This window comes from Vidua chalybeata, chromosome 11 (genome assembly GCF_026979565.1).
Source record: "Vidua chalybeata isolate OUT-0048 chromosome 11, bVidCha1 merged haplotype, whole genome shotgun sequence".
NCBI lineage: Eukaryota > Metazoa > Chordata > Aves > Passeriformes > Viduidae > Vidua > Vidua chalybeata.
The window spans coordinates 7771904-7795677 of NC_071540.1; the positions used below are offsets into that span (position 1 = coordinate 7771904).

At 37.5% G+C, this 23774-nt stretch overlaps 1 protein-coding gene across 1 annotated transcript in view; it reads right to left on the reverse strand.

The window, feature by feature from the left end:
• Positions 1–3148: 3148 nt before the first annotated feature.
• Positions 3149–23774, reverse strand: part of ITFG1 (integrin alpha FG-GAP repeat containing 1) — a 73752-nt gene continuing 53126 nt past the window's right edge. The window contains exons 13-18 of the mRNA XM_053952656.1: positions 22475–22518; positions 20576–20654; positions 11309–11433; positions 10359–10441; positions 8634–8751; positions 3149–5247 (exon numbers count right to left, since the gene is read on the reverse strand). Coding sequence (XP_053808631.1) covers positions 5188–5247; positions 8634–8751; positions 10359–10441; positions 11309–11433; positions 20576–20654; positions 22475–22518 — 509 coding nt within the window. The 3' untranslated portion in view covers positions 3149–5187. The remainder of the gene's footprint in view (positions 5248–8633; positions 8752–10358; positions 10442–11308; positions 11434–20575; positions 20655–22474; positions 22519–23774) is intronic.

Genomic DNA, 23774 nt, shown 5'->3' on the forward strand with positions numbered 1-23774 from the left:
GCAGATCGTTAGGAAACGGGGTTGCCTGCTTTTTTTATTTTTTTGGAATGCATTGTATAGCTAATGGCAAGATTTGACTTGGATATTTTTATTACTTGTGATGATATAAGAAATGAGAACTGACCCAATTCGTAGATCTTGGGCTGAATTTGCATTCAAGAGAACTATTTGTGGTCAGTTGTCTCTCACCAAAGAGACAAGAGAAAACACTTGTAAAGCTGTGTGCTCAGTACAAGTTTGGGTAGTAATTGCAAAGACCCAATCTGCTACAGTCAATTTAACTGAAGAGCTCAACTTCTGCTTTGTCCATTAGAAGGTTGAACAGAGCTATTACACACTTGGGGAAGTGAGCAGCTTTTCCATCCTGTTCTCTTTCCAGGGCTGTGTCAAGCTGTCAGTGCGGCAGAGGCAGGGAGTAGCATCAATTTGTAGATTTGGGGCACATTTTGCCTCCGTTTACTGCTGCTTTCAGAGACATTTCTCCTGTGGACATCCCTGTTGCTTTGTTTTGCTGGAGTTCTTGTTACAGGCGGTGCTTTCACTAGTGACAGGTCTGAAGAAGCTTTCAGCTCTCCTCTTCTGAGCCTGCAGAGTTTCCAAGGAGGAAAACTCTGCCACTGGGCCATACCGGCAGTAAGCTTCACTTAATTAAACTTCAGTTTGGGAGTCAAGAAAGGCTGAAGACAACTTTTGGACAGTCAGCTGTGTATTCTTCTGAGGCTCTATCCTCATGATTATTTTTGAGTAGCAGTGGTTCAGGGAAGGCAGTGGGACTCATTCTGATCTAGGTAAACACCTGCATGAGCAGCTGAGGAATGAGTCAGTCACAACAGTGCTCTGCTGCAGCTAAAGGCTTACATTTGTATTATTAGAACTGGGTTTGCCTCTCCTTAAAACTTCATTTGATTTGCTGTTCTGTGAGAAGTTATACCTTTAATTTACCTAAAATATTTTCTGTTCTTGAGTAGCAAAGTATACAACCCAAACAGCCTTAGACCAGCAGGTATTTGGACAATGTTTTTAAAAGAAGTTGCAAAAATATAGATGTCAACAATGAATAATTATGAAAAGAGATGAGGAGTTATGTTTTAACTGTTCTGGTACTTGGTTTTGTCAGTATGATTTAGGTGCCTTTGATAAATCCTAATTTCATTATATAATTTCTATAATTAGAAAATTATAGAAGGTGCAAGTGCCTCAGTATTGTATTATAATACAATTGTAATTGTATTAAAATATGTAATACATAATCATACATAAATATGCACAGTTGGCTTTGTAATTTACTACTGAGTAATAAACACTGCAAACTTTTGAATAGTCAGGAACAAAACTCATAGCCTTCAGAAAGCTTACAGTGCACTTCTCTATTTGGTAGGTAATATAATTAGATCTGACTGTTAGAATATACCTACAGACTTTTTTGGCTTAGGTTGAAAAATCCATTAATTTCAAAATTAGGTTATAATTGTTATGGATTGTATCATAGATGGGATCACATTTTTCACTGAAGTCAGGAATTAATTATAAAAACAGTGCTGTGTGACTGATTATTTTCAAAGTGACAATATTATCAATGCCTCAACAACTAGATCCTGTTCCCAGAATGGATAGTAGGGTTACTAGAGCAGCATAGCAATGTCAGATTTAACTCCTCTACTGCTCTTGATTTCTTAGCATACTTCTTTGAACAAAACATTTGCCCATCCCTATGGAATTAGTACTACATATTTGCAAAGTATGAGATTCTTTTAAGCATAAATTGTATTTTCTAAATTTAAAAAATGATTATTAAAAAATATTTGTTTATTAATACCTTCAAAACAGAGACAGTTAATGCTTTTACACTGTTGGTTATAATATAGCAGAAGCTTATGGATTGACTTCTGCTCTATTTTGGTGTCATTAATTTGAAAGAAGTTATATATATCAATTACAATCCATTGGTACCTATTCAATATCAAATACTGGCACAGGCTGGGGATCAATAGGGCAAGAGCAAACCTGCAGAGGACTTGGGGAGGCAGTAAGGGAGGGGGGATTCTGCCCCTCTGCCCTGCTCAGGTGAGACCCCACCTGCAGAGCTGCCCCAGCCCTGGGCCAGCACAGGAGGGACCTGGAGCTGCTGGAGCCAGGCCAGAGGAGGCACCAGGAGGAGCAGAGGGATGGAGCAGCTCTGCTGGGAGGAAAGGCTGGCACAGCTGGGCTTGTTCAGCCTGGAGAGGAGAAGCTTTGGGGTGAGCTCAGTGTGGCCTTGCAGTGCATGAAAGGAGCCGACAAAGAAACATGGAGAGAGACAATATACAAGGGATGGAGGGACAGGACATGGGGGAATGGCTTCACACTGGCAGGGAGGAGGTTTAGAGTAGGTGGCAGGAATAAATTCTTCCCTGGGAGGGTGATGAGTCCTGGGCACAGGTTGCCCAGAGAAGCTGTGACTGCCCCATCCCTGAAAGTGTCCAAGGCCACGTTGAATGGGGCTTGGAGCAATCTGGGATAGTGGAAGGTGTCCCTGCCCATAGCAGCGGGGTTGGAATTGGATGATCTTTATCATCCTTTCCAAACCAAACCATTCTGTGATTCTATAGAAGCCCTGAATTGACCAAACTCGGTGCATTTGTAGTGATTACTTCTCCATTAACTGTAGCAAGTGTTTTTAATGTCTCTGTCTGTTAAGCATGATGACCTCAGCACAGGAGGAATATCATACTATATAGAATATGCCTATTAATCTGCAGCAGAAAAGTTGGTTCTTTTGTTGGGGGATTATAGTGCATTAATGATAAATCTGGTAGGAAGATTCAGTCTTAAAGCTTCTCATGGAAAATGAGAACAAAGAAAGATGGTATTTCAACAGCCATCTGTCAGTTGGCCTGTCAACAGTATTTTTATATAGGTGAAATTTCACACCGAGGAAGCTTCCAATAGCATTTCTCACCAGGGCTGTGTTAGAGTGGCTGCAGTTTGAAAATTTATGTAGCTCGAACTATTTCTCACTTCTCAGTTACTGTGACAATCACCTGGAAATGCAACTTCCTAATTGATGCTGCTTTCCTTTACTTCCTGGCAGAAGGGCAATAACCTTACCCAAACATACGTTTAATGCTTATAGAATAGAGAACCAAAGTACAACATGAAACCTCTGACAACAGGTTTAACAATATTTAATGCCTTAATTCAAAACAGTATGCATAGACTGTGAGCCATGCTACAAGTACTTAGAACCTGGGGTAAACTTTATTATACTGTATATAGTGATGCAATGATGCACTACTGAGCATGCAAAATACCTCAGAGCAAAAGATACCAAGTTCATTGTTTTGTACAACAGCTTAAATGTCAGCGTGAGGTTATTTTATTCCTAATTGCTTTTTCAAAAACAAAAGGAAGCTAATCTATGTGTATTATATTGTGATAGAGAGTTACAGACAACTTTGCTGCCACAGTGCATTATGCATTTAGCATTATTCTCCAACCATCTGAAAAAGACAGGAAAATATATTGAACTGTGCATCCTCCTAATCATGAAATCTGTTCTTTCTTTTGCTGGTGGGAGCCAATTCTATCAATACAGTTTTAAAAGACCAAAAGCATTAAGTATTTATCTAAAAAAAAATTAGCTTTTCATGAGAAAAATTGAAGGTGTGCATTAAGGAAATATTCTATCCCAAATAACAACAGTAATGTGATATGAGAATCTCTGTGCTGGCATCTGATCAATGCATGTTGGAAATACCCAGTGAAACCTCAGAGCTCAGGACACTCAGCACACAAGGCTGCTGTGCCCTGTGGCTTGGTGCTGCTCTGTGAATGGGTCAGTGTTCAGCACTGCCATGGTAACCCAGGGCCTGACTGGCACTCAGGGTGAGCACCATCAGCCCAGCTTTGGACCTGTTCCCTCTTGGCTGGGGCTGCCCTGCCAGGCACAGGGAGTGTTCCAGGGAGGTGCCAGCCCCGAGCAGGGACCCCCTGCACACAGGAGTTCCTTGACATCCAATACGTTCAGTTTGTTGAGAAAGATGTTCTAGTTTATCAAACAGTATTAGGAATGCAAATTAACTGATGTAACTGCAGAATTAATGGTGTAAACTCATGTAAAATAAAAGCATGATTATTCTCAGAGATTCTCCCAGGATCCCAAGTACACTGAGCAACTGTTACTTTATCACCACTTCAAATATTTCAAGTTGAGTGACATGTCTTCTGTCATTATTACAGCCTTATGAAATTTGGGCATAGCAGTGTACATAGAAAATGTGCATTGATTATTCTGAGTGTCCTATTACATTCTTAATTTAATCTTTGCATATCTCATCACTTAGCAATACATTTTAGGGTGTCAATCCTCAATCTCTCCTCAAAAATGTTTCTTTTAACTTCTTGAAAAACAAAACCAAACAAGAAACCCCATACCTTTCTTATGTTAAAAAAATAGTTACTTTCATAACAACATTGTGCCTTTCTAAAACAAATGTAGTTATAGTTTAATTATAAAAGCAGTTTATGTAATGCTGATACATTTTTATGATTTTAATTTTTTAATGCGTTGTCTTCTCTGTACAAGTAGCACACATAAATACTGCATCTATCCCAGGATGACTGAACTCACATTACACTGCAGGCTCCTTTTGGTTCTCTAATTCCTAAGCTCTTTACCTATTGCACATATGGATTTAAACAAAGAAAAATACAGAATACTTTTGGTTAAGCACCATTTAATACAATCAAAACAATTAACAATTAAGTAATCTGAGAAATAGCACAGGTTTAATTTTCAAAAACCAGGTTGTTTTGCAGGAATGAACAAAGGACAAGACCAATTCAAGTGATCCAAGGTATTCTGCTTGCTGAAATGCTACACTTCATTTACATACCTTTCTTTCTATCAAATATTACTAAAGAATTGGTACATAAACAATGGTACATGCAATTTGATCCCTTTACTAAGAAAAATAAATTTACAATTCTGTTAAATAAAGGCCAAATGCTATTATATACAGTCTCTTAACTGAAAGGCCTTGTGAGACATTCAGGTCTAATTTTAATACTTTCCAAATAAATACCAGATAATGCAACATTTACAAATAACACACCAACAGTACTTTCATGGTAATAATTTTAAAAATCAGAATTTAGTCTTTCAATTAAGCAAATGAGTAGCAGCTCCTTCATAAATATTAAGGCATGTCACATAGCATCAAAATGGAACCGATGAGCCTCCTGTCGCTTCTCTCTGTCATCTGCTTTCTGAAAAATAATAATAAAAAAACACTTTGTGGAATCTAGAGCAATACTGTTACAGAAATGAGCTGTCAAGTGTCAGAGAATGGTTGATTTTTTCCAAGCCATTTGACAAAAGGCAAAAAGGCTTAGTAAAAGCTCTAACAATTAACTTTTAAATAATGTCAGCTTGAAATAGCAATAATCTACACAAAATTGGCTTCTGCTGTTAATGCTCTGCTGTTGTAGTATTTACGACCCATTATTTTCTGTTATTTCTAATAATGCTTTTTAAAAGGAATAATTCAAACCTGAAGACTGTTTCCTGGTATCCATTTGGTCTACATTATAAATATAAAATGAAATTACTCTGGACTAACTGTAAATGTAATTTATGTTACATGTACGAAGAATCTCATTTAAAAACCATTCCATTAAATACAACTTTAGAGCAAGACAGCAGTTCAACCAACAACTAACAGCACCAAGTAGGTGAAAAATGTTCTGTGTCTTTTGTTTGTATTATGAAAATGTGAAGTAGGATGCATTTCCCTGCTTATTTATGCAGAACACACACTGACCTGCTGAAAGAGTGAATTGGGTGGTGCTTGGAAAAAGCAGCATATTTAAATTGTACCTAGAATTCACGTCATGTGTCAAAACATGTCCTCTCCCACATGTCTCCTCTCATGTGCTAAAGCACTTAACAGAGGATGGAAGCATTTCTTCAAGATTCTTGAACACACAGTGCAGACTTGTGCTTGTGTCATGACAGTATGTGTAAATCCCAGCATGAGAGAATTTGGCAAAGCAGACTGAAATGCTTTTTAGCTTGCAGAGACCCATGTTCTCTCTTTTTTTTTTTTTTCTTCCTTTTTTTTTTTTTACGGAGTAAATTGAAGAAAAGCCTCTCCAGTAGGTGCTGCGTGGGCATTCAGAGCTGTGTCTCAGTTGATAAAAATACACAACAATTGTGGCAGAAATCGGTGCCCGTCTTCTGCCATGAGAGTTCATCGTCTGCTTTGGCTGAAGGCCAAAGCTTTCCTCATTACACAATGTTTATGTGTGATAGCAACTCCATTGGATTAAATATGGATTTTACTGCATTTTGTAGCAGCAGCAGAGCTGTCAGTGAGGTTTAAGATATATCAGTCTGGCTTTTTTGGCAGGGACTTTATCAGCGTCAGTAGTATTTTGGATGTCAAAAAAGGGGTGGGAAGGAGGGAGTGGCACACTCTTTCCTACACTGAATGCTTGTCACATTCCACAAAATTTCATAGTCTCACTTAGGAAACAATTTCCACTCCATTTCTTGTATGCTTCCTGAAAAAATTATTGCTTCAAATTTGACAGTAACTGATACCCTACTGGATCCAGCAAACCCTCTCCACAGTATTTCCATCACTGTGCAGTGTTTCCATGACCGGCCTCACAACCCCAAAGCAAGTTCTCAAGAATGAGAATAAGGACTATCGAGGGCTGTAGCACATGTAGCAGGACTGCATTTGTTGTAAGATGAATAATCGTGTCAATTCTTCCTCAATTTCTTTTTCATTTGATGTATCAAAACTAAAATCTAGTAATTGAGATTTCAAAGCTTTTTTTTTTCTTCAATGCATTCAAAATTTTTAAGGCAAGACAGACCAACACCTACCCCTAAACCCTACAGTTCTTTCTGTACTCCAATACCTGGCTGGCAGATGAGTGTGTAAGAACTAGTGTAGACAAAGGGCTCCTGCTACTATTTATCTGCAGAGGTCAAAGTCCAGGATTTATTTAAACTGCTGAATAAACCACTGCAGCTTACAGACACACACATTCTCTGGGGGAAAGAAAAGATTTTAAGTGCCAGCTCATTTCCCCTTCCTTTCTTTGCTACATGTACTCCAGAGATCTGCAAGGGACAGGCATTTAGCCAGGACAGTATTTTTAGGAGAGGATTGCTGAGAGGCAGTAAACTAAGAACAAGCTTAGAAACAAGGAACTTTGGAGTTTAACTTTACACATGTCAAGGGTGCACAACACAGCCTTGGTGAACACTCTTATTTATTCAGTACCTCAAGCCCTTCTAAACATTGGGAAGGTAAAAATCTATAGGAAGAATACAGGAACACATGTTTATACAATGGTCTGAAAATACACACAATTTGTCCAAATATTTGTGCCTATTTTGTGCTGCAGAGTTGGAAATGAGTTTACAATATAACCAATATACCACTTCATTCACACACACCTGTGACTTAGAACAGCTCTAAAAGCACTCACTCTGGGCTGAGATCTTCCTTACACTACAATGCTTGAATTATTGTATAAAATAATTTTGAATGTTGCCATTAAATCTCCATTTCTCCAGATGGAATTACACATAGGTAATCCTTCCCCAACTCAAAGTCCAAGTACCTTTTCTGCTATTCTTGTTTGCTAAAGATATGTTGGAGAGAGAATTAAACCCAGGCAGTGCCCAGCCCTGAGTGACAAGTGAGCAGTGCTTTCTTGGTACAGCAGGACATGCTAACAACAGCCATCATAAACTTTGCATTTATTTGCTTTGTGTGTCTTATTCCCAGCTTTATTATTAGTTGGAGACTGTTTTTAGCATTTTGAAGAGTGAAGACTGACAGACAAATAACATTTAAATATGAAGCATGCACAAACTTTTCTGAATGTTTAACAAGGTCATTTTATTTCCACAATCACAAAAACAAACACTTATACCATGTCAGAATGTGCAGTAATTTTATCTGACAGCTAAGATTATGGTTTGGGTATGTAGTAACATTTATTGGCAACTCTGCCAGTTGGGTATGATTGTGAACTGAGCATAGTTAAGAAAAATGGGAATGCATTTCTTTTGTGATATGAAAGCCCCCTTTCAAAATGCTTCTTCAACTCAATGGATTTCTATATCCTGCATGTGTAATTCAGATCCACAGAGCAAAGCAGCCAATATGCACAACTGACTCCCTATATATTCCTGAATGCTAATGGCAGTGCAACCAGCAAAGAGGGTTACAAAAAAAGACTTTCTCCTTATTTTTAGATTACCAGCAGAACTCAAGGGAAGTAAACTGAGTTTATGTTCCATTTTCCAAAACAGTTCTCCTTAAAACTGCAAAATGGAAAGCTTATATATGAAACAAAGATAGCCATTTAAATTGGAAATAACAGCTTAATGGAAAAAAGAAAATGAAGAGGAACATGGACAAGCTTAAGTGTCTTAAATAAAAATAATGACAATTTTAAAATTTGTGATAAACATTTAATTAATAATGAATGAAGCCGCCTTTTGTGACTTAATTCAGTCTGTGTCAGAAGTTATTATACTGTAGAAAAATGTAAAAAAAAAAACCCAATGTACAGGCCTGTAAAATATTAGGGAGTGTTAAATAAAATATTCTAGTAAATTAGCTTACCTTTTCTTGCCAGTGTAATATGCCAATTATTGCCAGGATGAAAACGCAGACACCAATTAAGGCTATAGCTGTTAGCAGTACAATGTTACTTGGGGTCAAATACAGCTTGGCACTCCAGCTATACAACAGAAGAAAATCCAAGGAAACATTAATACCCTTCATTAAGAAGCAGGAAACAGATTTTACTTGCAAAGATGAAAAGAACCTGTTAGGGTAAGACAGGTGACAACCTAGTCTACAGAAATGAGCAGCTCTATTTAGAGACTGAAGCTTAATGATGTTTACTTGGAAATACATGGCTTAATAGAATTATTTTTGAGCAATACCATGTCTAAGTACAGCTTCTGCTTAACTTTTCATGAATGCTATGGATATCCTCAGGGAATTAGCTTTTTCTCATTGGGAGATTTATCTCCTGCCTTTGCCTAGGACAGAGTAAAATGCATAAGGAAACCTTTCACAGGAATGCCTATGGCCTGGGGACACAGAGCAGCAGGGGAAAATAACCCTGGAAGATGTTTCCACCCCATGAGAAGCTCCTCTTGGACAGGCTCATGGGTCCAGTTCTCTTTTTCTGAAGTTTACCCAGGGACAACTGCAGCTCTAAACATAAGCAGTTGATTATGGCTGAAGATCAACAAAATTAAACACTTTAGGGCTCCTGGAAGACAACTCTCAAATCATGTGAGGTGCTAAGGCCAGGGGAACCCCTTTTTTGTAATCCTACAGGTTTCCTATCATGGGAAAGCTGTCAGGAGCAGACCCTGTGTTGAGACCTCTCAGGAAATCACATACCCATTAAAAAAAAAAAAAAAAAAGAAGCTTTTATTATGAAATCTGATTTCTTCTGGGGATTCCATCGTCTGTTATTCTACAATGTCCATAAACCCACTTTATATGAAAGCAAAAATAGTTTAAAGATACTAGAACAGAAATCGTTTTGCATAACACATACCTTTAAATACCTCAAGACTGTAACTAAATTTTCATCTGGCAGATGTTATTTCTGTGGTTGTTAATTAGCAACTCAAGCAGCACATCACTGTTATTTGTTCTCTAGTAAAATTAACTGCTGAACTGATGTCAGAATCATTTCTGCATGATAAATGCAACTGACCTCTCTGGTAGATCAAGCAGCAAAATGCAGCTGGAATATTTGACTAATGTTTTCTCTAATAGCAAAAAGAGAATCATGCTCTCTTTCTGGGAGAAACATTTTAATTGCAAAGTGAATTCTGTGTTCAAGCTCTTGTGCAACCAACCCATTCACCTTTATTTAAAGGGAAACATCCATTCCTGTAGCAACAGCTCTGCATTCAGAAGGGCTGAAGCAAGGCTTTTCTATGGAACCAGACAGAAATTGCATGTGTGGTGAAACAAAAATGCTTAATTCAACCATTACCACGTTTATAATTTGTCACTGAGGATGTTGTTAAATCTAGCAAGTATGTTATTATTTACAGGAGTGGAGCTGGTAATACATTTTGATTGTTTGTCAGAGCTGGTAATAGGTTTTTTTCCTTAATAGATTGTTTATGGGCACCATCTGAAAGGCTGTGTAAATACCTGAGCAGCATTTTCAGCTCCAGGTCAGCACTGACCCCCTGCCCTTGTTCTTCAGTAACTTTCTACACAAATAACTATTTCTAAACCTACACATAATGCCTAATTTGCACTGTGTATTAATGTAATTTTGGGAAGTGCACATGCAAATGACGACATTACCTTCGAGGGACATTATGAGGATAGGGAATGACTATAAGCTGGGAGTTTGGTATGATAGCTGTCCATTCTTGTTTTCTTATGGACTGAAAGAAAACCAAAGGCTGTGTCAATTCCTAACAAACCAACATACTTAAAAGCAAAGAAATTCTCTGTTGAAACATATGAAAGGGGAAATAAAACCATTGTGGGTTTTTAAAAAAACTTTAAATATAAGCAATTAATCCCTTTATCTTTGTATAAACCTGTTACTTTGAAAGCTCCAAAATGCTTTAAAATCCACCCCCCAAAAGTAAAAAGCAAAATAACTATTGCTGACATGAAACACAACATACACTTTAAAAATACAAAGCAACAATATATTAGGGAAAGAAGAAAAGAACTGATTCTACAAAGGAGGCAGGCAAAACAATTATCCAAATCAGAATTTGGCCCATTTGAGTACCTCACTTTTCAAAGTAGTACCATCAGATCTTTAAAGTCTGAAAATGGTGAGGATCCCCCTTTTATGTTTCATGTGAAGATTAGAGAATCACAGTAATGCCCCTCCACCATGACACTGCCCATGGTTTTATCACCAAGGCAGAAAGGATTACGTGAGCCCCAGCCCAGCCAGAGCAACTCTGGGAAAGCCCTGCAGCTACTGCAGTTCACAATAATTGGACCCTCAGACCTAATACCCATTTGCCCTACAAACAAGCACTGATGACTGAATATAGACAGTTTCAGTCATCTTTTGGTTTTATTTTGGCTTCAGAGCTTATACACCCCTCAAAAAAAAAACTGGGCAAACTGCTTCTTTTGGGCAAACCTTTCTATACACAAACTTCCTTCTTTGATATCCTTACTTCAGAAAATGAAAAACAAGTGTCCCAGCAGTATTTCCATGCAAAGTCTCTTAGGAAAGGTAGCACCATAAACAATTAGCTTGACAATGTTAAATGTCAACCAACCTTTTCTCCTAGGGGCCGAGGGATGCCAACGTACAAGTGGTCGAGGAAGTTGGCGCTGCGGCCCAAGCCCAGCACGTTGTAGGGCAGCTGGAGAGCGTAATGTGCTGACTGGCTGAGCTGGCCAGCTGCAAGGAAAGCAGAAAGCAAGCCCAAGTAGGTACTTTAGGGGGAAAAAACCCCATCAATCAATCAATCAACTCCCAAACTACCAACTTGCTACACAAGTACACATTCCCCAGTCAGTAATAAAAATGTTTAAAAATTTTCACCAATCGCGTGATTATTTAATTCTTAAAGCTCAGTCCAAACTACTTGTGAGCACTCACTTGGAGAAGAGCTTAAACACTTTACATTTTTAGGTAAGACAATTCTTTTGAGCACCATTTCTACATTAACTGAAATCTCCATTATTTGTTACAAGCTGAAAAGAAATCAACTATCTGCATGTAATTTTATATGATTAGTACCAAGTTTCTTGCCCACTGATTTACAAGATTAGACTCAACATGTGAAAGTTCACTTTACTTCTTGTCAGTGTTAAACTGTAATTACTACTGTCACAAAATTAGCTAAGTAAATTTTCATGAACAAATTTTCAAAGAATAAATTAATTTAATGAAAACAGGATTGCAGTGGTTGCAAGTTAATAATAATTGTAGGAGAAACTGTAGATGGAAAATAAGATTCTTGGTTTCCTGAAAAGGCAGTGGGGAAACAGACAAGTATTGCAGATATCATCAAGTTCCATTTCCAAAGTATCCAGGTATTCCATTTAAATAAAATCTTCTAATAGTTTAATTTTTGGCCAACAGATTCAGATCCTGTGTGTGTTCTTTGTTCTCTTAGCAAGTGAGCTGCTTCCACAGTAGAACAGTATCAGCACCTCAGAAGCACCACAGTGAATTCAGCCTTCACCAGATTAACAGGAATGAGTACAAGGGACACTTGACAACCACAAATGAGTTTCTGTGACCAAGAGAAACAGCTTTTCACAAGAATGTGCTTTAGTCAGTATTTTTAGAGCATTAGATTTCTCTCAGCTTTGATCCTTAATAGATCATGCCTGAAACTGGAAACTGTAAGTTAAACAACAAAATGCAGAATGTAAATGCAACAAACAGAATGTAAATTAAAGAACAGGAATCCATATTTTGTAATGAATTTACAGCCAACTCCTTTTTACCTCTCCACACTCCCATCCAGGGCCTGATTCAGGAGGCAGCACTTGACCCCAGCTCACCCAGCTCACTGTGGGCCAGACTGGTGAGACAACATTCTGCATAGTTGTGCTGAACACAGGGGCAGGAAAAACTCCTAACTCACCACCAAATCCAAATATCCTTTCAAGAAAAACCTAACCCACCCTCCTGGCATCCTGCAGATGCCAGTAAATGCAAGCATTGGCCACAACACAGCAGCACTTCACCAAGGGACAGCAAAGGCACCACTTGCAATAGCAGCTCTTCACTCTTGTATGCTCCTCTGGGGACAAACTACTCCTGCTAGTGCAGCCTGGGGATTCCGAACCCCTGCTCATTACAGCGATTACTTCACGGTTCTGTTTTTGTGAACCTCCCTTCCCCTACCAGCTCTTGAGGCAGCCACTTGTCTTATGCTGTCAGGCATGTTTTGAAATAGACCTGTTTAATCAGGAGGTAAATATTCTGTGTTATTGTGTGTTTACAATTATAATAACTGTATTTTAAAAAGCAAGATAAATGTCAACTGAGATCTAAAAAAATCAGCTTGATGCAGTTATCTTTTTATTAAGCTAAAATCCTATTAGCAAAAAGAAACAGTAATGGTCTTCCTAAAGATTATACACATTTTTAAATTTATTTTTTTCCCCACATAGAACCATGTAATGAGCAAGCAGACAAGGAAATTTAAGTTGGATTTGTACTTTCAGGTCTCTATTGCGAGGACGAGGTGTACTGTGCACACTGTTGGGTAGATTTCTCAATTACAGAAGATGTGGCACAAGGGACTGACTCAGCAGCTTTTCTCTTTAAGAACAGGGCTTTTTCCAGGAAGTTGAGATAACACAGGATAGGACAACATAGGGATTGAGTCCTGAGTCTGTCCCTGCCTTCCCTAACATGATCTTGGCTAAACTGCTCAATCTCTAGGTGTCAATATCCAAATCTAAAATGGGAGTAATTCTCAAAGTACAGAATAGCTGAAACCTCTAGTTTCCAACATACAAGTAGTAAGGAGCAAAGCTGGGTGTATTTCATTTGACTTGGTTATAGAAACAAACCAGATGTGTTACTTGATCATGCTGCAACCTAAAAAAGATTTTCTTTAAGAATTTTTTCACTAATGATGCATGCTGAAGGATTTTCCCCAAAAGAACAAGGTACAGCTATAACATCGAAAAGCTTTTAGAATTACTTTTGAGTGAAATATTTAGGATCATGAGAAGACTGCAACTAAGATCTTGCTTTTTTCTTTCATCTTACAAATGAAATGAATGTCAACTAAATTAAAGAGAATAGAAGAAAATGTCATCTACTGTGTGCAGTCAGCCTTAAAGAGGTTAGAGAGTCACATACTGCAGCTAGAATTCTTAAAGCACTGAATAATTTCATGGCTACTAACGCTGGTTCTTATGCCTACTAAGAAAAGGATAAAGAAATCTTACGCTTCAGGATATAAATAGATCATTTGCAAAGGTCAGAGAGGAATGCTTTCTGCTACACAGCAGGCAGAAATGTGCATATATTTTTTTTTTATTTACCTTTAAAATTGGGAGATATTAGCTAAACAGGATGATAGCATGTAGAAGGTTCCAGTTTACTAAAGCTGACTAAGCACAGGAGAACTTTGAGACTCTTCCTTGCTTTCCTCAGCCTGTATCTATCATGAATTCTGTTTGATGCTTACTGAAAAGTTCCACATAGAATTACAACCAAGTAATTAAGAATGACAACTGCTCACCTGAGAAACATAAAAGCCCTGAACCGAGATGAAAAATAAAAAGAGAAATTACAGAGAGTACTGTCAACAGTTTATTGACATTATCTGAAGTTCCCAGTCACTGGTAATTAATTTACTTATGAAAATATTTCAAATTTAATTAAATAGCAACCACAGCAATTTGCCCTCTTGTAAAACTACTGGAAACAGCTTTTTACTTGTTCCAAGAAAATCTGAAAATAGTTTTGCATCTTCAAGAAGGAAAGTGGGATTTATTTCTTACATTCAAATTGTTCTTTAGGTTTTTGGAAATCAGTGTAGGCAAGATGGAGGAAGTGCCCGTTGCTTCAGTTTGTTTTACTTCATCCATAGAACTGTTACTATAAAAAAGACTTAAAAACGTCCTCCTGATCATGCTACACATGATTTCTTTTTAACACTACTTTTAAGACTATTCAATACTATGTCTTTTCCCTTAAGCTTCTTGTTTCAAAAATGCCATTTCAAAGCACACAGATATCACGGGCTATGGTATTGGTATTAGTGGTGGTATATATATTCTTGTTTTAAATCATAAATCATTAAGTTTATTGCTTAAAAAAACCTTGGGCAGAGTAAAATCCTCAACATTTTAGGACATGGTTTTCTGTGGTTTCAGCCTATCGGAGATCAAATTTGTAAGAAAAAGGTAATGATGTTGGGCAGCCAAACCTCAGAAGATTTTGCAGAGTTTGATATTCAGAAACCATTCTGGACCTTTTGGAATCAATCTCCTTACCTCTGAAGTCTGGCATATAAAATTGGAAGCAATTCGTGTCATTAACCTTTCTAAAGTCTTGTCTGAAAACCAGAGCCATGTGTTGTCTGTGACAGTACTTGTTCTTTTATACCTGAATTAAGTCATTTTCCTTCTGTTTCCATTATCCTGATGTAAACTTGCTGGAAGCTCAAGGGTAGTGTGTTCTCCCCTGAGCTGAACTGAAATGTCCTCAGCAGCTTATTTCAGGCTGAAGAATTCAACTTTGTGAGGGGAAAGTGGTTTCAGTTACACGTAGGAGCAATGCCTTCTCTTGTTTAAACAGCACTGACAACATGTGGTACTGGATTTAGGAACAGCCTCATTGAACCTACAGAAATAGATGCACAATTCTGATAGTGTTCAGTCACTTTAAATAACCTTATTTGATGAAACATGCAAGATCACTATACAGAACTGAAAGACTAATGGAAAAATCTCATTTCAAACTTGTGGTTTCCTGAAGCATTCCTTATAATTCTTTTTATTATGCTTTTCTTAACAAAATATTATTTGCATTTAATTAGCCAATTAAAAGCCATTCTGTGTAATTCAAAATTCAGTAATACTATTTAGGATTCCAAAAGTGTATCTTTTAGTCTCAGACTTGCATGTAAATTCTTCTGTACCATCATCTACCTGAACACTGAGGTCAGCATATGAATGTCTTCTTTTATATAGATTAGACAAACACATGCATCCTAGTAAAAGTAAAAATTAGTGCAAAACCTGCCATGCAGAGGTTGCATGGATTATTGCACAGCTGGGAACAACAGCCAGGCAACAGCTGGAAGAGGACAGAGGCAGTGCAAGATTTGGGTGTGATGGCACAGTGACCGTGCATCCCTTCCCTGCACAGCTGGAACACTGCAGTGAAGTTTCCTCTGCTGCCATTACCAGCACTGGGCTAAAGTGCACTGAGTATTTCCCCTTTTTTTTGAAGCTGTCAGCTCCTTATTTTTTTTGAAAATATGCCAACCACATACTGCAAGAGAAAGGGAAAATATAACTGATAGTAATGAAAGACCCATGGAATGTGCCTAAGAATTTACAAAGAAGCTTTCAGGAAAAAAAACCCAATCTAACAAAAACCCAACAACTTCAAACTTGGAAGCTTCACAGAAAGTTGGAGAAATTGAATTGCTTGGCTTTATTGAAAGCTTTACTTCAGTTCCTATCATATTGCCTTTGGGGGTCACTGGTCGGAAAAAAAAAATGTAGTAGTCAAAGAATTTTTTGCTTAAAATATGCAATGGTAACTTCATTTTTCTAAGGGTTGGGGGTGTCTCCTTGTTTTACCCAGCTGGTTGCCTCTTTTCCTTAGTCCCCCTAATAGGAAATTCCAGATTAATGCAGTACACAGCTTCACCTCTCAACCTTTTCTGCAATGCCTGGTTCTGGAGTACCAGAAATAACATGGGAAAGGGAATTCAAAGTGCACTCGCGGGACTTGGACATTGATGATTGCAGTGCTGCCAACACCTGGGACACCTCTGCAAGCCCAAACTGCAAACCTGATGCATTTTTATGACAATATGTATTTTTATGAAAAATACCTCTACACCATAAAATTCTAGAAGTAAAACTGGTAACTTAAGAAACCCCTCCAACAATAAAATTATCATATTTCTGACAAGGGGAAGCTGCATCATTTGTAATGCCCAAATATCCAAGGTTTGGTAATATTGCAAGCAACATTATAAGTTCAGGTAAGTTTTCCAAACAGAAGAGAGTTATACAGAAAAACTAGATACTATACCTATAGCAAACAGAAGAGAGTTATACAGAAAAACTAGATACTATACCTATAGCAAACAGAAAATCCCTCTCATTGAATCCAGCTATTCAATTATTAAATTATTCCAGCTTGTTCCATGAATACACTCTTCCTTCTGTGTAGTGGAATTCGACACAATGAACCTTGCAGTGTCAAATGGCCATTGAAAATAAGCTTATCTTGCTTTTTTCTGGTACATATTGCAATGTTTATGTTTAAATTCACGACTATAATAGCTGCTAGACATTTGTGTTCACCTCACAATTCAATTTAGTTAAACAGCAGGAGAACTCAATGCAACAACAGGGAAGAGTAAGCAGATTTCAAAAAACCAGAAGGGCACGACTTCACAGCATGTGAAAGGTCATTCTGCCGTGGAAGGTTTAAAACAAAACAAAGCAAAAGCAGCAAAATGAAAGAGCTCTGGAATGAGAGCTGCAGAGGCCATCAGCCCACACAGCTTCACTCATACAGATGCTTAAACAAATGATGACTTGATCCATATCAGCCATTCAGTGAAGCTACTCTTATCATCATATGGATATGGAGCTTTGAGGAAATGTGAGATATTTACTGCTGCTTGTTCCTGGCCCACAGAATTAATATGTTTGGTAGGCACAAGCTGCAAGCATGAGCCTATTTATTTCAAACTCTATCAGCATATTTTTACTTCAGGAGAGAAAATTCAGGTGGGCATAGCACAGGCTGAAACACAGAAGACCTTCTCCCAATAAAAGCCTGGAAATGTATATGTAGAGCTGAAAATCCTGGCTGACACTCACACTTAACTGTGGGATCTCCTTAATAATAACTCCAAAAGAAAAGGGAGAAGGCAGGTTGCAGGATATGGATCAGAAAGTATGACTTAAATCTGAGTTGGTGTACTTCTCCCAGATTTACACTGGACCTGGTCTGACCTCAACCATGAAATTCCTTAAATATTTGAAGAAGTTGTTGCAGGTGATTTTCCTCTCAGGAAAATGGAGGTATTAACTGCAGATGTAAGGCCCAGAACTTCTCCATTCTAATGTCCATGTTGGCAATTGCTACTCTTTGTAGCTAATTTAACAGTATTTCTTGTAAGGCTACAAGTGGATTGAGCAATGTGAAAGTAAAAGCACAGAATACATCCTAATTATTATTCTGCTATCTTTTAACAACATACTGGAATGTTAATAGGAGACAGAACAATTCTAGCAATATTTTGAAGAAAACCCTCATAATTATGCAAATTTCCTGTAGTTAAGGCTTGGCAGATCAAAGAACCTTAAAATGAATTAGATAAGGACAGCCATATGGGCCTTTTTATTTTAGTCTTTGCATGAATATTGCCTACATGAAAGATGCCATAACTCACAGCTGAAGTCCTACAGAATTTAGGAGATCAGAAAGAGAGTGGGGGCCATGGCTTTGAGTACTTTATGATTTACTTAAGCCCAAGGCTGGAGGGATAACTTAAGGTGATTGGTTGCAGTGGTCCAGCCAACAACTGTTCTCCCACTGAGCACAGCCATCAAGGCAATAAATAACAGCAGCTGACTTTGGAACGGGACATGGAAAGGAATGCTGAGTTTCCTTTTCATCAGAAAAAGAACTATGTTTTTACTCCTGTTACTTCTTGGGAAAGGGATTAATTAGTATAAAATTTTGGTTAGCTCATTGCTCCTTTCAGATAATTCAAAGCTTCAAATATGGATTGTCCTGTGATATTACATAAGGAAGGCAAATAAGTTGATGAAAATTAACTTTAAAATAGCATATGGATGGTATACCAAAAAAAGCTTAATGTGGAGAAGATGTTTTGTAGGTCTATACATGGTCCAGAAATGATGATGATATGATTTGATATATATCTTGATATAGCCTGATGACAAACTGGTAGTCAAAGAGAAGAGGATTGTGATGTAATGGGCTGTTTTTCCAGACAACAGCCTGTATAGGCCAGTAATTCTAGTTAGAACATTTACTGAATCTTACACATAACATTTGCAAGAGAAGAAAATCTAGCTACAGACATAATGCAATACCCTCAGAAAACATGACTTTCAAAAGTTCTTGCAGGAATTATACATACTCAAAAAAATCTATTAACTTATTAGTGTTGAGAAACTGATCAAAGACAGCTTTAGAAAATTCCCTGTAGCAACGCTACTGGGGTCATAAATACACTTGGAATTCATTACTGTTATTTCCTAATGTCAGAACAGAAAAGGAAATTCATCATGCCTGGACTCTGATAGGTTTTTATTATTGTAAATATGGTAGCTGTGAAGGGAATATAGCAGTATTAAATCATATTTGATAACTGTTTCTTAGAGTAAATAGTAAAACATTGCATTTCAAGAAGAATTGCCCCCATCAAACACAAACAAACAAAAAAACCAACAAAGACACAACCAACCAAACTCAGGAAACCCTAAAGAAAATGTTTAAGAAAAATGCATTTCCTTTTGTTCTTGGAAGAGAGAAAAAAATAGGAAAATGATATATGAAATAGGTCCAAATTTTAAGCTAGTTTTATTCCACACATTTGTAAGATATGTGCATTGTTCCATGACACAGAGTTAGAAAAATGTCTTTATTTAAGCATGTACAAACACAGAAATGCTAGAGTATCAAGATATGTTTTTGCAGCTATCTGCTTTGTATTTCAGGACATCTTCTTTCTCTTTAATTTTTCCCAGTTGGAATTAACAGTCCTGAGCACACTACTCATGGTGAGAGCATTGCCAGTGATTCAGATTGACTCAGGATCTTAACATGTCAGATTTCCCCCCTAAATTATTGCTTTTAAGTTAGTGTTACACAGAATATAATCTTCCCAGTGAACTACTGGAACCATTTTTTAAAGATCTGAGTTTAATTTTAAATGAGACTGGAGTGATAGCTACAGATGACTGCACTTACTGATCATGTTCAGCTTATGAGTTTGGGATTTTTGCCTAAGCAAGAAATGAGACTATTACAGTCCTAAGATTACCAGTCATAAATGAAACTAACAAACCACTTTGTACAGTCTCCTGTGTTTTCTAGGAGCCACCAGTACACATCTAGAAAGCAGCATAAACCCCAGGATATTCTAACATCAGGCACTGCCTGGACCACAGCCTAATGGATGATTCTCTCTTTGGCTGCTTTGTTTTTGGACTCCTGCAAACTGTGGCAGCTGCACCATCTCAAGCCATTAAAGCTTTAGTTCCAAGCACCCCTTCCCCTTGATTTTGACCCTGTTACCTAAGGATTGATTCCCTGTAGTTCCTGCATTCCCTGAAAGGATACAGGCATTCCCTCTCCAGCCTCCTCGGGCGACTCAGCACTTGATTTTGTTAGCTGCCAGTTGTATTGAACAACTCCAGACAAGCACATCCTGTGTGTCCTGAATATTATCCTGATCCTTTCTCATCTGGCTACTAGGATTCTATTTAGGTATTTCAAGGCCACTGCTGTTTCTTAATACAGAATTGCTTAGGAACCAATTAGAAGCTTATGCTATTTCACAAACTGATGATATTTTACCCAACAGTGTTTTGCTACAGCCAACTGTTCAAACCTAACTGGCACAGGACAAATGAAAAAATAATGCAATTGCAATCTTTGTAATAAAAATGCAATCTGTAAAGAAGGAAGAGAACGTTGGGGGGTTTGGCATTGTAAACTGAAGGCACCATTGAAACCATTCCCATTTCCCTCTGCCATCTTTTCAACTCCTTAGGTAACTGAGAAGTACAAACACAGTCAGACTGCCTTGGGTATTCCCACAGTGAGTTTCTCTTACCTGACCCATTTTTCAGGTACCCATTTGCATCTACAGTGGTGTACATGATGTAAGGACCAGGCTGATTAACTCCAAAGGGCTACAAGGATAAAAACCAAAGAAAAAGGCAGGCAACATTTTAGGAACAGAAAAAGCTATAGAAATTAAACAGTAAACAGAAGAAAAATGTTTCTACATTAAGAATTTATTTTTTATATTTTAACTTCAAAATCTTGCATCTGTTTTAGTCATAGCATTATGTGGAAATCAATTTTCAAAATCACAGTAATCAGCTGGCTAAGTAATGTTTAGTTTCTCATGAAGAAAGCAATACTATTCAGTCCTCTGGCAAAAGGTTTAATGTTTCTTAGGAAGCTATAAGTAAAAGCCCCCTAAAAATTCAGAGAAATAACTGCATGTTCTCAAAAAGCAGAATTCATTTGATACCAAGAGAATGCACTATCTTGATGGTATTTCTGAATTGAAAAATACTATGTTTCATTTAATTAATGAAAGTGATTGAACAGTTACTTGTCAAGTATTGGTATCTATTTTAAGCAAATTTTTTTGAGGAAGAAAATGTACCTAAGCATCAAAGTACAGTCATGAGGAAAAATAAAACAAACAAACATCCAAGGAAGTTGTGCATTACTGAGTGAAGAACCATAAGAAATGCACCTAAGTAAGAAAGGTGGGAAGGGAGAGGATGAGAGACAACTACAGGAACAGATTTTAAAGGAATTTTTCTTTTATTATTATTTTTTTTCCTAGTGGTGAATTCAAGCTGATATTAGGACATCAAATCCAACAGAGAGCTTTCAAGTAAGTTCCAGGAGGAACACTAAAAGAGATGATGACATGTTTCACACCATGCCTCAAAAAGTAGTAAGTTTAAACCACAAGAGCAAGTGATAATGATGACAGATGAGATCAAAGCCTGAAAATAATAACTGATTAGAATGAAAACTAAGGAGACCATAAAGGTGATGCTAATGCAGATCTATGAAAGATGAGTGAATAAGGTGAAATTTAAATTTTTTTTGGTGCAACACAGCTGTACTCTGGCAAAACGTACCTTATGTTACTTTCTATCAGAGAACTCCTATTACAATGGGAGCAATAGTGTTTCAGTGATCTTGATAATGGAATTTCCACCAACATCTGCTGTGAAGATTTGCTTTTTAAACCCTTCATTTTTGTAATTAAGTTAATGATACTATCAAACCTCATTATTTTAAAACAGAAATTAAACCCCATGTCTCAAAATAGGCTTGAAGCAAAGGTTAGCCCCATTTGAAGCATTTTTTCTATTTACAAGTCAAAATTAAATGTGAAACTTTTGCAGAGCTAAAGTGCTACTGCTACCTCTGATTACTCTAAGCTCCTCTTTTAGGCCAACTTTCACTGTGAACATTGCTAAACAATTTGCTAATTGGCAGTTTGGTGAGTGAGTTGCAGATCTCTGGAGACAAATAAAATAATCTAAACAGAAAACCACCACATGTGTATGGCTGTCTGCAGAATCATCAGTGCCCAGTGCACTTCCTTCCTTGGCTGTGCCCACTGCTGGAGTTTGGCCCAGAAGTGGCTGGATCTGCCCCACAGTCAGTTTTGCCTGGAATTTCTAAATGCCCACCAAGACCTGGCACAATTCACAGTTTGGGCACCCACGTTCCTCTTGTCTCTGGTATATCCCAGCCCCCAGTGTGGGGTAACAAAGCTCCTGCACAACAACAATCAATTGATTCCAGCTCTGAGCAGCAGCTGCCCAGAGTTATGGGTCTCACAGAAGCAGAAGTTGGCCAGTCATGATTTGGATACACATTCTTCCAGTCCATAGCTCTTTTAATATGTTGAGAGTTTTTGGTATAATTAGACTTATCTGAAGCTAAACACTAAACAAGGCCATGTTACACTTACTGTTATTTTCCGTGGACAGTCATTAGAACAGAGGCCGCTGAGAACTGCAAGAACAAAAAGTGAGCATGCTGTGTTTATGTTCACAAATCATTTCAGAAGCACCACCTTTGGAATCTGGTAAAGTCTAGTGATAGTGTCAGGTAGCCATTAAAACATAAAGAAAATAAGTATCTTCTTTGTGATTTGTGGTAATGCATACCATTTCCTTATCTGTTGGAAGCATACTTGGCAGAAATTCATCACTGTTTTACCCCACCTCAGTGGTTAACCAGCTTCAAAAGGACAGATATCCCAGTTAGAAAAATTCCAAATTAAAACATTTTTAAAACAGTGAACTATACATTTTATTCATTATTCTTCATTTCTAACCATTTAACATACTGGCAGAGATTCAGCTTTACTGTTTTAACTGATAAAAAGATAAAGGCTTTTCCTTCTATACAAGGCATCATTTTGGAACTTGGTTTGAAGCAATTCACAAAAGCTGTAACAAGCAAAAATCCAATTACTAATTTAATCTATTAATGCAAAAGTATTATAAGCAGGTGTATATAACGCTAATTAATATCTAAAGCCTGTGACACGTGTTCCAATTAATTGTTTAAAACTTACTAGTTTGAAAAATCAGTTACATTCAGAAATCTCTGTTAAAAACCTAAATGAGGGACAGTGAAAGCCATCTGTTCTGTAAGCCAGGACATCCTGCCACACTGAGTATTAGAAGAAAACAATAAAACCCACACACATACAATCTAAGGTCCATTCTGATGCAAAATTTGCATTTCTAATGACAACAGTTTGGTTGAGCAGCAGGTCAGTGATGGCTATGGGCAGGGAGGAGGATGCACACCAGGTTCTGAAGCCAGGGAAAAACATTACTTCTCCATGAATTATGGTATCACAAAGCAAGCATGGCAGACAGAAAATGAAGATTTGGACCAGATTTGAGGGCAGGTCATCCTAACCACCAGGAGTTTCTTAAAGCATTTTCTGTCTTCTTTAAGGGTCCATTGAGTTAAGGTTACAAAATGTTTAGGAGCAGGGAAATACTGAAAGGTGCATGTAAGATGTTCACAGTCTGATTAGAAATCACTCCCTGTGTGAATCAGAAATGGCACTGCTCTAGTCAAGGAAGTTTCCTAATAATTTGTGTATGAATATTAACGATTGTCAAGACTCCTAAATTATCATTCTTTGCTTGTGATTTCAAAATGTTGAAATTTCTATACACAGTAAGATGTAATATTTTATACAGTTCAAACCCCCCCAATATCTGAACAGTCAAGATGAATGTGTGTGT